The 12,093-nt window shown below is 38.0% G+C and overlaps 1 protein-coding gene across 8 annotated transcripts in view; it reads left to right on the forward strand.

Annotated features, from left to right (window-relative positions):
* Positions 1 to 238: 238 nt before the first annotated feature.
* The window catches only part of SP140 (SP140 nuclear body protein), an 86,747-nt gene continuing 74,892 nt past the window's right edge, over positions 239 to 12,093 (forward strand). For 6 of the 8 annotated variants that reach the window (XR_012421546.1, XM_065526200.2, XM_065526203.2 and 3 more), the window contains exon 1: positions 239 to 376. Coding sequence is in view for 4 of the 8 variants with exons in the window: in XM_065526200.2 (XP_065382272.1) it covers positions 318 to 376 (59 nt within the window). In the remaining 4 variants the exon portion in view is untranslated. Of the gene's footprint in view, positions 377 to 4,582; positions 4,741 to 12,093 lie in introns of those variants that run through there. The other 2 variants (XM_065526202.2, XM_074010406.1) reach the window with 1 other exon arrangement.

Below are 12,093 nucleotides of genomic sequence, written 5' to 3' on the forward strand. Positions count from 1 at the left end.
ATCTTACCTCAAAACAACTTCGACTTGCTTGAGTTGAATGACTTTACAACCCTCTTTCCTTGGCAGGAAAAAGTGACCCCGTCTTCTGTGGCCTCGTGGGGCTGGCTTTGCTCCTCCTCCCTTGACTGAGGGACGTCATGGAGATTGGGTGGAGGGAGGACTGTAGAGTTGGTGCACCTACGTCAGCTGGTTAGGCAATTTCACTTTTCTTTTCCTCTTTGGCTGAGCCCCGAGGGGCAGTTGGCAGCTTTACCTCAGAGCTGCAGGAAGGGAAGGGGCAGTGAAAATCTAATCGGGTGTGATCCTAGGCCAAGCTCATGGCACAGCGGGGCCAGCAGGGGCAGATGGCAAGTGGAGACAGCAATCTCAACTCCAGGTGGGTCATCGTCTCCTTTCCCGTCTGTCCTTCATTTCTGGTAGGGTTCCCATTCATACTTGTTATTTAATGTCTACCCAGCTTCACTCTACACGTATACAATAGAATTAGGTTACAAATAAATAACGAGGCAATCAGATTTTTTAAATTGCAGGGATTGGCTGTTGGATAAACTCAGGGATGCCGTGACTCACATCATCTTCCTATTCTCTTACATCTGCAAATGGCTGGACTGGAGCCATTTGAACATCATGCCCCTTCTGAGGCTTTGCTGTAGGATTGGATAATTCCCCGTGACCTCTGAACCTTCTCATCTTCCCCAGGCCTCCTTTATCCCCACTCCAAAAGACAACTCTGTCTAAAAAAGATCTTTTTAGAAGAATTAAAATCCAAATGCCTGTCTGTTGTCACACCTGCCAGGCTGTGTAGTTGGGGACCAGCTCTGCTCTGAGCCCATCTATGTGGCTTTTAGCCCTAGAGTCAGTTCAGGATCTCTGAATACTTGGTAGGAGGAAGTGAAAGAGATGAGACCCAACAAAAAAGGCAGCAGGTGGAGAGTGAGTACTGCTTTTGCCTTTTTTATTCTTCTGTTCTGGTATGTTTTACATATCTGGTCAGAGAAGCCTGGAAATCATCTTTAAAAAATATAAGACAACGAGACCAGCCTGACCAACATGGAGAAACCCTGTCTCTACTAAAAATACAAAATTATCTGGGTGTGGTGGCACATGCCTGTAATCCCAGCTACTCATGAGGCTGAGGCAGAATAATCGAGTGAACCAGGAAGGCAGGGTGAGCTGAGATCGTGCCATTGCACTCCAGCCTGGGCAAAAAGAGTGAAACTCCATCTCAAAAAACAAAAACAAAAACAAAAAACAAGAACGTCAATACAGTCATTTCTTCTTATCTGTGGATTCTGTATCCATGGATCTAACCAACCATGAATGCAAAATATTTTCTAAAAATTAAAAACATAAATAACAACAATAAAAAGTAATATAAAAGTTTAAAATACAATATAACTATTTGTATAGCATTTACATTGTATTAGGTATTATAAGTCTAGAGATGATTTAAAATATACAGGAGGATGTGCATGGGTTATATGCAAATACTATACCTTTTATATCAGGGACTTGAGCATCCATGGATTTTGATATCCGTGGAGGGTCCTGGAACCGATTCCCCCTGGATACCAAGGGATAACTGTACATTCTTGATAAAAAGGAAAACAATGTATGAAATGTAAAAGTCTATGGAAACTTGTCTAATTGGGACTCTGTGCCAAGGCTACTTGTGGCACTGGTACAGCCCCAAGAAAGCAAAAGCTGTCGGTATCATCAGCAGTAGTGGTGGCCCCAGGCTGGTTTTCAGTGCCCAGTGCCACCACTCCCAGACAGGCATCCCAGTCATCTCTTTCACTTGCTCTCTAGCGAAGGGAAGATGAGCCAGCGGAGCTCAAAGTCCAGGCAGCCCATGGTCACCAAGTAGGAAGAAGATGGCACTGAGAGGTGATGATGGGGTAACGCTAACCTCAAAGAATGAGTCAGGAAGTGTTGCCTCTGCTCCTATTTTTGGAAGAAATTGTGAAAAATGATGTCATTTCTTCTTTAAATATCTGGTAGGATTAGCTAGTGATACCACTTGGGCCTAGTACTTTCTTTTCTGGAGGGCTATTAAGTATTGATTCAAATTTCTTTAATAGATATAGGCCTATTCAGACAACCTATCTCTTGTGCAAGTTTTGGTTAGTTTGCCTCTTAAAGAATTTGTTCATTTCATCTGTGACCAAATCTGTAGGTGTGGAGTCTATAGTTTTCTTTTATTACCTTTTCATTGTCGGCGGAATTCATAGTGATGACCCTTCTTTCATTCTGATCATTTCTGTCTTCTCTATTTTTTTCTTTGTTAGCCTGGCTAGAAGTTTATTAATTAATTCTTTGAAAAGAATCAGCTTTTGGTTTCATTAAGTTTCTCGAATGTTTTCCTGTTTCAATTTCATTAATTTCCACTTTAATTATTATTATTATTTTTTCTGCTTGCATCAGGCTTAAATGGCTCCTTTTTTTCTCTAGTTTCCTCAGATGAAAGCTTGGATTATTGATTTAGATATTTCTCTTCTATTATATGCATTTAATGCTATACATTTCCTTCTAAGTGCTGCTTTTGTTGCATCCCATTCATTTTAAGAAGTTGTTTTCCTTTTCATTTAGTTTAACATATTTTTAAATTATTTTGAGACTTCTTATTTGACCCTAGAACTGTGCTGGTTAATCTGGAAATATTTTGGAATTTTCCAGTTATTTTTCTCTTACTGATTTCTAGTTTATGGTCTGAGAACAAACTTTTATGATTTCTATTCTTTTAAATTTGTAAAGGTATGTTTTATGGCTCAAAATGAGGTACATCTTGGCAAATATTCTGTGTGAGCTTAAAAAGTACATGCATTCTGCTATTGTTAAATGGAGTATCATATAAACGTCAGTTAGATCAAGTCGATTGCTATATCCTTACTGATTTTCTGCTTGTGTGATATGTCAATTAATAAAAAAGAAGTGTTGAAGCCTTCAACAATAGTAGTGAATTTGTCTGTTTCTCTTTATCGTTCTATCAGTTTTTGCCTCATACGTTTTACCATTAGTTTGCTAGTTGCATACACATTAAGGATTGTGTACCTTCTTGAAGAATTGACAATTTTATCATAATGTAATGCCCCTCTTTAATCCCTGATGATTTTCCTTGTTCTGAAGCTGCTTTGTCTGACACTGATATAGCTACTGTAACTTTTCTTTGATTCGTGTTGGCATGGTGTATCTTGTTCCATCCCTTTATCTTTAACCTATCTTTTAAAATATATTTACAATGACTTTCTCATAGACAACATATAGTTGGGTGTTTTGTGTTTTTATGTACTCTGTTGATCTCTTGTCTTTTAATTGGTGTTTTAGACCATTGGCATTAACGCGGTTATTAATGTAGTTAGATTAATATCTACCACATTTGTGAATGTTGTTTTGTACCTATCGTTTTCATCTTTTCTTCCTTTTTCCCTGCCTTTTCTGGTTTAATTGAGCATTTTATGATTCTATTTTCTCTCCTTTCTTAGCATATCATTATACTTCTTTTAAAATGTTTTTAGTGGTTCCCTGAAGTTTGTAATATATATTTACAGTGAATCATGTCCATTTTAATTACACTCTATCACTTAATGAGTAGAGAATACACCAAGCAACTGAACATCCCAAGTTCTGTCCTCCTGTTCTTTTTAACATTGTGAAATGACTGACAATGTTAAAAAGAACAGGAAGGCTTCTAGTCATTCCACTTATTTATGTCCCGTAACCACTCAATATGTTGTTGATATGATTAATTTGAACAAACAGCTTCATTTTAGGTCAAGTTGGAGTAGGAAAAATGAAAACGTTTTATTATATCTGCGTTTATTTCTTCTCTGATGCTCTTTCTTTCTCTATGTAAATCTGAGTTTCTGGCCCATATCATTTTCCCTTTGCATAAAGAAATTCTTTTACCATTTTCACACGGGGTAGGCTTTCTGACCATGAATTCCCTCAGTTCTTGTTTATTTGAGAAAATCTTGATTTCTACTTTACTTGGAAGGTTAATTGCACAGGATGTAGAAGTCCACATAGGCTTTTTTTTTTTTCTTTCATCACTTTAAATATTTCTTTCTACTTTCTTTGCTTGCATGGTTTTTAATGAGAAATCTGATGTAATTTTATCCTTCTTTCGCAGGTAAGGGTTGGTTGGTTTGTTTTTTTTTTCCCCCACCCCCTGGCTTTTTTCAATATTTTCTCTGTCTTTTGTATACTGCAGTTTGAATATAAAACTGTGATTGCCAAACTAGACTCTTCTTGTCCGCTGCCCAGAAAAGCCACACACTGCAAATAGTAGGAGTTGCAGGAGAGAAAGAATTTAATAATCGCAGGGCCAGACAAGCGGGAGATGTTTCTCAAGTCCATCTCCCCAAGAATTCAGAGACTAGGCTTTCTTAAGGATAGTTTGGTAGACAGGGGCTGGGGAACAGGGAAATGCTGATTGCTTAGGTTGGGAATGAAATCACTGGGGGCTGAAGTGATGTTCCTGTGCTGAGTCATTTCCTGGGTGGGGGTCACAGGACCTAGTTACCAATCCTGTGGTATTGGCTGGTCCGTTAGAATGCAAGGTCTGAAAAATACCTCAAACACCAGTCTTAGGCTTTACAATACTGAAGTTATCTATAGGAGCAACTGGAGTGGTTATGACTCTTGTGACCTCCAGCTACATGACTCCTGAACCATAATTCTAATCTTGTAGCCAATTTGTTAGTTTTACAAAAGTGGTTTTGGTCCCAGAGGAAGGAGGGGGTAAGTTTTGGGAAGGGATTGTTATAATCTTTGTTTTAAAGTTAAACTATAAACTAAATGCTTCTCAATGTTAGCTTGGTGTACACCCAGGAGTGAGCAAGGACAGTTTGTGAGGTTAGAAGCAAGATGGGGTCAGTTAATTTAGATTTCTCTCACTGTCATAATTTTTGCAAAGGTGGTTTCAATATGTCTAAATCTAGATCATTGGATATTTATGCCGCTTGCTGTTTGATGAGCTTCCTGAATCTGTGGTTTGTTGTTTGTCATTACTTTTGGAAAATTCTTGGCTATCACTACTTGATTATTTCTTCTGCTCTATTTTCTCTTTCTTCTCCTTCTCATATTCCAGTTACATATTTGTCACACTTTATGAAATTATTCCAGCATTCTTGGATATTGTGTTCTGTTTTGTTTTTCCTCTTTTTTTCTCTTTACATTTCAATTTGAGGAGTTCCTTTTGACATATCTTCAATTCACTGATTCTTTCCTTGGCCATGTCCAGGCTACTGATGAACCCATCAAAGGCATTCTTCATTTCTGTTTCATTGTTTTTTATTTCTAGCATTTCATTTTTCATTATGTCTTTGAGTTGTCATCTTTCTGCCCACTTAACCATCTGTTCGTGCGTATTGTCTGCTTTTTTTAAGAACCCTTAAGATATTAATTAACCATAGTTATTTTAAATTTCTGTCTAAAAACTGGAAAATCCATCATATCTGAGTCCGGTTTTGATGATTACTTTGTCTTTTCACACTGTGTTACTTCTTGCCTTTTGGTATGTCTTATAATTTTTTTTTAAAGTCAGACATGATAAGTCAGGTAACAGGAATGGAGGCAAATAAGCCTTCAATGTGAGGTTTTATATTAATATGAGTAGGAAATGGGCCATATCTAATGTTTATTCTAGCTGTAGGTGGCAGAGGTATCAAATTCCCCTAGCGTTCTTGTTTTTCTTTCCCCCTGCTTTCTCTGGGTTTCTCTGAGAACTCCTTTTTAAATAGTCTGTTTCTTGCAGCTCTTCCAGCTGTAATCTGCTGTTATTATACAGGAACTCTGTTGATGGAATGGTAACATGTCAGAAGGGAAGTGGTCTATAATCTTATGATTATATCTCAATCTTTTAATAGAACTGCACCTTGGACTGTTACTTTCAAAAGAATTTCTCCCTCCACCCTTTTTTAAAAAATTTTTTGAGATGGTGTCTCGCTTTGTTGCCCAGGCTGTAGTGCAGTGGCATGGTCTTGGCTCACTGCAACTTCCGCCTCCTAGGTTCAAGCGATTCTCCTGCCTCTGCCTCCGGAGTAGCAGAGATTACAGGTGCCTGCCACCATGCCCAGCTAATTTTCTTTTGTGTTTTTAGTAGAGATGGGGTTTCACCATGTTGGCCAGGCTGGTCTCAAACTCCTGGCCTTGTGATCTGCCCATCTCAGTCTCCCAAAGCACTGGGATTACAGGCGTGAGTCACCGTGCTCGGCCTCACCCTCCACCCTTTTTAGAAGTGACAGGATGTCCAGAAGAGGCTAGATTTTGGTAGTCACCCTTCCCCTAGAATGGTTAAAGCATTTTCCCTAGAGAGTAGGCCTTTGTTATGGAGAATGCTTTGGTTTTTAAAAAAACTTTTCTTTTCCCTCCTCCTGTCAGAAGGATGAAGAGATTTTTCTTGGGGTTTCTGGAGGTAAAATCCACAAAAGGTTGGGGCCTGCCCTGAAATGATGACCCCCAGGAGTTTCCCACACTCGCTCATGCTGCTCCACACTCAGCCTCTAGCAATTCATCAAACATAACATTGATGTGTTCCTCCCAGCCTATGACTCCAGTGCCTTCTGCCTCAGGTAGTTGATCTTGGACAATTCTCTGGATTTGCCTGTATCTGCAGATTTGGGGGCAGTTTGCCTTGTGACTTCAGTTCTTTGAGAGACAGAAGAAAAGCTGTTAATTCATAGTTTGTTCAGCTGGATTTTAGTTGTTGTTGTGAGAATGGAAGCAATGACTTCCAATGTCCTTGCGTGTTGAAGCTAAAATCAGTGAGTTTAGTGAACTTTTACATTTTTGAAGTTTAGACTCTTTCCTTAAGACAAACTTTCTTTTTGTTTAAAATTTTGGTTTTATTATAGTATTATCTTACAGCCAGAGCATGTAACCTGTTCAATTTCTCTTCATTATTATTTATTGAAATTACTTCAGGGCCAAATACATGGTATGATCTTTTGTGTTTAACACAGTGTTATTAAAAAATCAATTTTGCCAGTTTTTAAAACTTACATTTTATGTATCTTTGTTCTTTTACTTTTATCTACTTGAGAAGCTAAGAATTGGAAGTAAAATGTTTTTTAACAGCCATGAAATATTTTCCCACTGGTAATCTTTAATCTTGCTTTTTAAATGTGAGTATTGAGAATTTTACCTTCTTTCTCATTTGTATTTGCTTAATGAAACTTGACCATCTTTTGACTGTTAACATTTTTAATGTTACTTTATCTCTGTTGTGTCTCTTGTAGTTAGATTCTAGTCTGGCCATTTATAATTTAAGATGGTAACTTAATCTGTTTTAAATATCTTGTTGCTTATGGATTTTTTATTTTTATATTTTATGCCTCTTTATTTTCTATAAGAAAAAGAGCGTGTTTTCTTTCTCATTATTTTGTAAAGTTTATAGCCTCATTTTGACTCTATTCGTTACACTTGGGTTTCTAATTAATTCTTTAATGTATATTTCTCTGAGAGCATCAAATTTATAACTGTATCATTTGAATTTTTATTTGAAATAAGTTATTTAACTCAATTTTTTACTTGTCCTCACTCAATTAAAAAAAACTTTACCAAGTATCGCACCACTGCACTCCAGCCTACGTGACAGAGCGAGATTCCGTCTCAAAACGAAACAACAAAAAAAACTTTAAAATAGAATCTAAAGCTTAAGATTGAAATTGCTATAATTTTATTATATTCAGTATATATCCTGTCTTTTTAGAACAGTCCTTCTCAAATATTTGGATTCAGGATATTTTTGTATTTTTAAAAGTTATCGAGAACCCCGAAGAATTGGCTTTTGTTTATTGGGTTATATCTGTTGCTATTTACCATATTAGAAATTAAAACTTTGAACACTTAAAATATGTATTTATTCATTTAGAAATAATAGTAGTGAATTTATTACCCGTGAATATAAGTGATGTATTTTTACGAAAAATAATAGAACTTTTCAAAATAGAAATAAATTAGCCAGAGGATTAGCATTGCTTTACATTTTTATGCATCTTTTAAATATCAGTAGAAGGCAGCTAGACTCTCCTATCTGCTTCTGCGTTCAATCTGTTGTGACATCACAGGACATTTAGCCTCTGAAAAATTTCATTGTATGTTCATGAAAGAATGAGAAAGAAAAAGGGAAAATAATATGTTATTATGAGAACAGTTTTACCTTGGTGACACCTGAAAGGGTCTTGCACAATCCTAGGGAGTCTCTAAACCCCACTTTGAGAATTACTGTTCTAAGATAATTTATAAATAATTATAAATCAGGATTTTAACTGGTTTTTAGTGATGCTTTCAGTTCCTTTACAACAATACTTTATGGATACTGATTTCTTGATTCTGTTAATTGTAGTACTTCATCAAATAATTTGTCCCACACAGTGTCAGTAAAAATGGAGTAGGGTGCTCTATAGGAACAAACAACTCCCAAATCTCAACGGGTCACCAGGCCTCTGCTCAGAGGACCCTCATCCTGGACTCTGTCTCTGGCTGAGGAGCAGCCACCCCATCTGAAATGACAGTCACTGTGGTAGAGGAACAGAGAGCGTGCCTAACCAGGTGCTGGCTCTGAGCTCTTCTGCTGGAGTGATTCCCATTGCTCCAAAGGAGGTACAATCTTACCTTGGCCCAGAAGAAAAGAACATTGAAAAATGTGTGACCAACACAGAAGGTGCATGAGCAAAATATTTTTTGAGTCCTTGTCTGTCTAAGTATTGATTCTGCCCTCATACACGAATCATTGAACAAGGTATACATCTTTCCATTTTAATTTTTTTGGACCCATTCTCAAGAATTGGATGGGTATACACTGGTTTTTTTTTTTTTTTAGTAGTTTCCTCTTACCTCTAGGCTTATAGGCTCACATCATTATTTTAGACATTTAGCTTTTCAAATTTATCTATTTTTCCCTTTAGGGCTTTTCCCCATTTGTTCTGGGAAATTTTGAATTTCCAAGGTCTCTGTTTTATTTTCTGGTTGTTTCTTTTCTGCATGGAATTTTTGGTACAATATATTCTCTTTTTGTATGATAATATTTGTTGTTTAGAAATTCTCTTTTGTTCCCTGAAACATCCCTATTTCTGCTAGGGTACTTCTTTGCCTTTTGCTTATCTTGGTTTACTCCTTAATGTTGTAGGTTTCCACACATGCTGTGGTCTGTTGTAGTCTGTTCATGCTTACCAGCAAGATGCTGAAAAGCAAACTTGAAACTCCATTTAATGAGATGGGCTTGTAAGTTTGTGGGCTTCACTGAGCAAATACCAAATGCCTGAAGTCCTTCTCTCTGAGTCATTTATATTTTTCTTAAGAAGAAACCTCCACTCTTCTGCCTGATTGTGGGTGTTCTGCGTCGTAGAGCAAACCGTTTTTAATTTTGCCTCTGGAACAATCTCTTGATTTTCATCTCTGCATCTCCTTTTCAGCCACCACTGCATCTCTGGGAGGCTGCAGGACATGCTGGATCCTTTTCTGACCTCAGGAACCATCCTCCCCCTTCAATAGCAATGAGTACCCCTCTGACCGTTTTTTCTCTGTCATATTTAGGTTAAAATTTCTCATCTAATTCCTTTCTCTTCATCATTGTGACTTTAATTCCTTTCCTATCATTTTAGGAGACATTCTAGTGAGAGAGGAGAAAAACAGTTGTCATTAATCAACCATTTTAAACCAGAAGTCTTTTTCTTTTTTAACAGAATTCGGCGGATAAATGGTGCATGTTTGGGGAATGGGAAATCTTAGTGATCCTCTATTCTATCCTGATGCATGTTTGAGGAATGGAAAGTCCCAATGACTCTTTCATTGTGGGATAAAAAAAATTCTGTAAGTCTTCATACCGTTTAAAAATGCAGATAAATATGTTAAGGCCTATTAGCAAGGAGAACAATTTAGCAAGTAAGAATCAGAACTACAAACTTTTGTGAGTAAAAATTAGTTTCCCAGGTCTCCAAGTGTAGACAGATCAGTGTGTCCTAGTTTTGCATATTCACACAAATCTCCATGTTGGACCAGAGAAAGAGTCATTTTCTTGTGACTATTCTTTTTTTTTTTTTTTTTTTTTTTTTTTGAGACGGAGTCTCACTCTGTCGCCCAGGCTGGAGTGCAGTGGCGCGATCTCGGCTCACTGCAAGCTCCGCCTCCTGGGTTCACACCAGTCTCCTGGCTCAGCCTCCCGAGTAGCTGGGATTACAGGCACCCGCCACCACGCCGGGCTAATTTTTTGTATTTTTAGTAGAGATGGGGTTTCACCGTGTTAGCCAGGATGGTCTCCATCTCCTGACCTCATGATCCGCCTGCCTTGGCCTCCCAAAGTGCTGGAATTACAGGCGTGAGCTACGCGCCCGGCCTTATTGTGACTATTCTTAATCAAACCTTACCAGATGAGAGTCTTTGAACCAATTTTGTGATGCAGAATACCACCCTCCCTCTACAGTTACAGATGGAGGAGATACATCTCCTTTATGACTCCTGAGATTTCCTCTCTTTGTTGTTAACTAAGAAGACTTGCAGTTCAGTGTTGAGTTCTGTAATATCTCAGCCAGATTTTTATTTCTTTCTCTGTAAGTTAAAGTTCTCCAGAGAAACAGAACCAGTAGGATGTGTATATAGAGAGAAAGAGATTTGTTATAAGGAATTGGCTCTTGCAGTTACGAAGGCTGACAAGTCCAAAATCTGTAGTGTGGGCCTGCTGGTTGGAGACCCAGGAGAGCTGATGGTGCAGCTCCAGTCTGAATGCAGTCTACTAGAGGATTCTTACTTTCTTGGGGACACTGGTCTTTTGGTTCTATTTAGGCTTTCAATTGGTTGGACAAGCCCCACCCACACGATGGAAGGCAATCTGCCCTACTCCAAATTCACTAATTTAAATGTTAATCTTTTCCAAAAAAACCGTCCAAGTTGGCATATAAAATTAATTACCGCAGCATCATGTCAATTCCTATAAAGATTTTGACATCTTTTAATTGTGTATTTTCCCTAGAGAGTTCAGGTGAAGGTCTCTTTATAATAGTTTGATTGGAACAGGGCGAGCCTTTTTACTTCTATGCACAGGTCCTTTTTTTTTTTTAATTATACTTTAAGTTCTAGGGTACATGTGCACAACATGCAGGTTTATTACATATGTATACATGTGCCATGTTGGTGTGCTGCACCCATTAACTCGTCATTTACATTAGGTATATCTCCTAATGCTAACCCTCCCCCCTCCTCCCACCCTACAACAGGCCCCAGCGTGTGATGTTCCCCTTCCTGTGTCCAAGCGTTCTCATTGCTCAATTCCCACCTATGAGTGAGAACATGCAGTGTTTGGTTTTCTGTCCCTGCAATAGTTTGCTGAGAATGATGGTTTCCAGCTATATCCATGTCCCCACAAAGAACATGAACTCATCCATTTTTATGGCTGCATAGTATTCCATGGTGTATATGTGCCACATTTTCTTAATCCAGTCTGTCATTGATGGACATTTGGGTTGGTTCCAAGTCTTTGCTATTGTGAATAGTGCCGCAATAAACACACATGTACATGTGTCTTTATAGCAGCATGATTTATAATTATTTGGGTATATACCCAGTAATGTGATGGCTGGGTCAAATGGTATTTCTAGTTCTAGATCCTTGAGGAATTGCCACACTGTCTTCCACAATGGTTGAACTAGTTTACAGTCCCACCAACAGTGTAGAAGTGTTCCTGTTTCTCCACATCCTCTCCAGCACCTGTTGTTTCCTGACTTTTTAATGATCGTCATTCTAACTGGTATGAAATGGTATCTCATTGTGGTTTTGATTTGTATTTCTCTGATGGTCAGTGATGATGAGCATTTTTTCATGTGTCTGTTGACTGCATAAATGCCTTATTTTGAGAAGTGTCTGTTCACATCCTTTGCCCACTTTTTGATGGGATTGTTTGCTTTTTTCTTGTAAATTTGTTTGGGTTCTTTGTAGGTTCTGGATATTAGCCCTTTGTCAGATGAGTAGATTGCAAAAATGTTCTCCCATTCTGTAGGTTGCCTGTTCACTCTGATGGTAGTTTCTTTTGCTGTGCAGAAGCTCTTTAGATTAATTAGATCCCATTTGTCAATTTTGGCTTTTGTTGCCATTGCTTTT

Source organism: Macaca fascicularis, chromosome 12 (genome assembly GCF_037993035.2).
Source record: "Macaca fascicularis isolate 582-1 chromosome 12, T2T-MFA8v1.1".
Classification (NCBI taxonomy): Eukaryota; Metazoa; Chordata; class Mammalia; order Primates; family Cercopithecidae; genus Macaca; species Macaca fascicularis.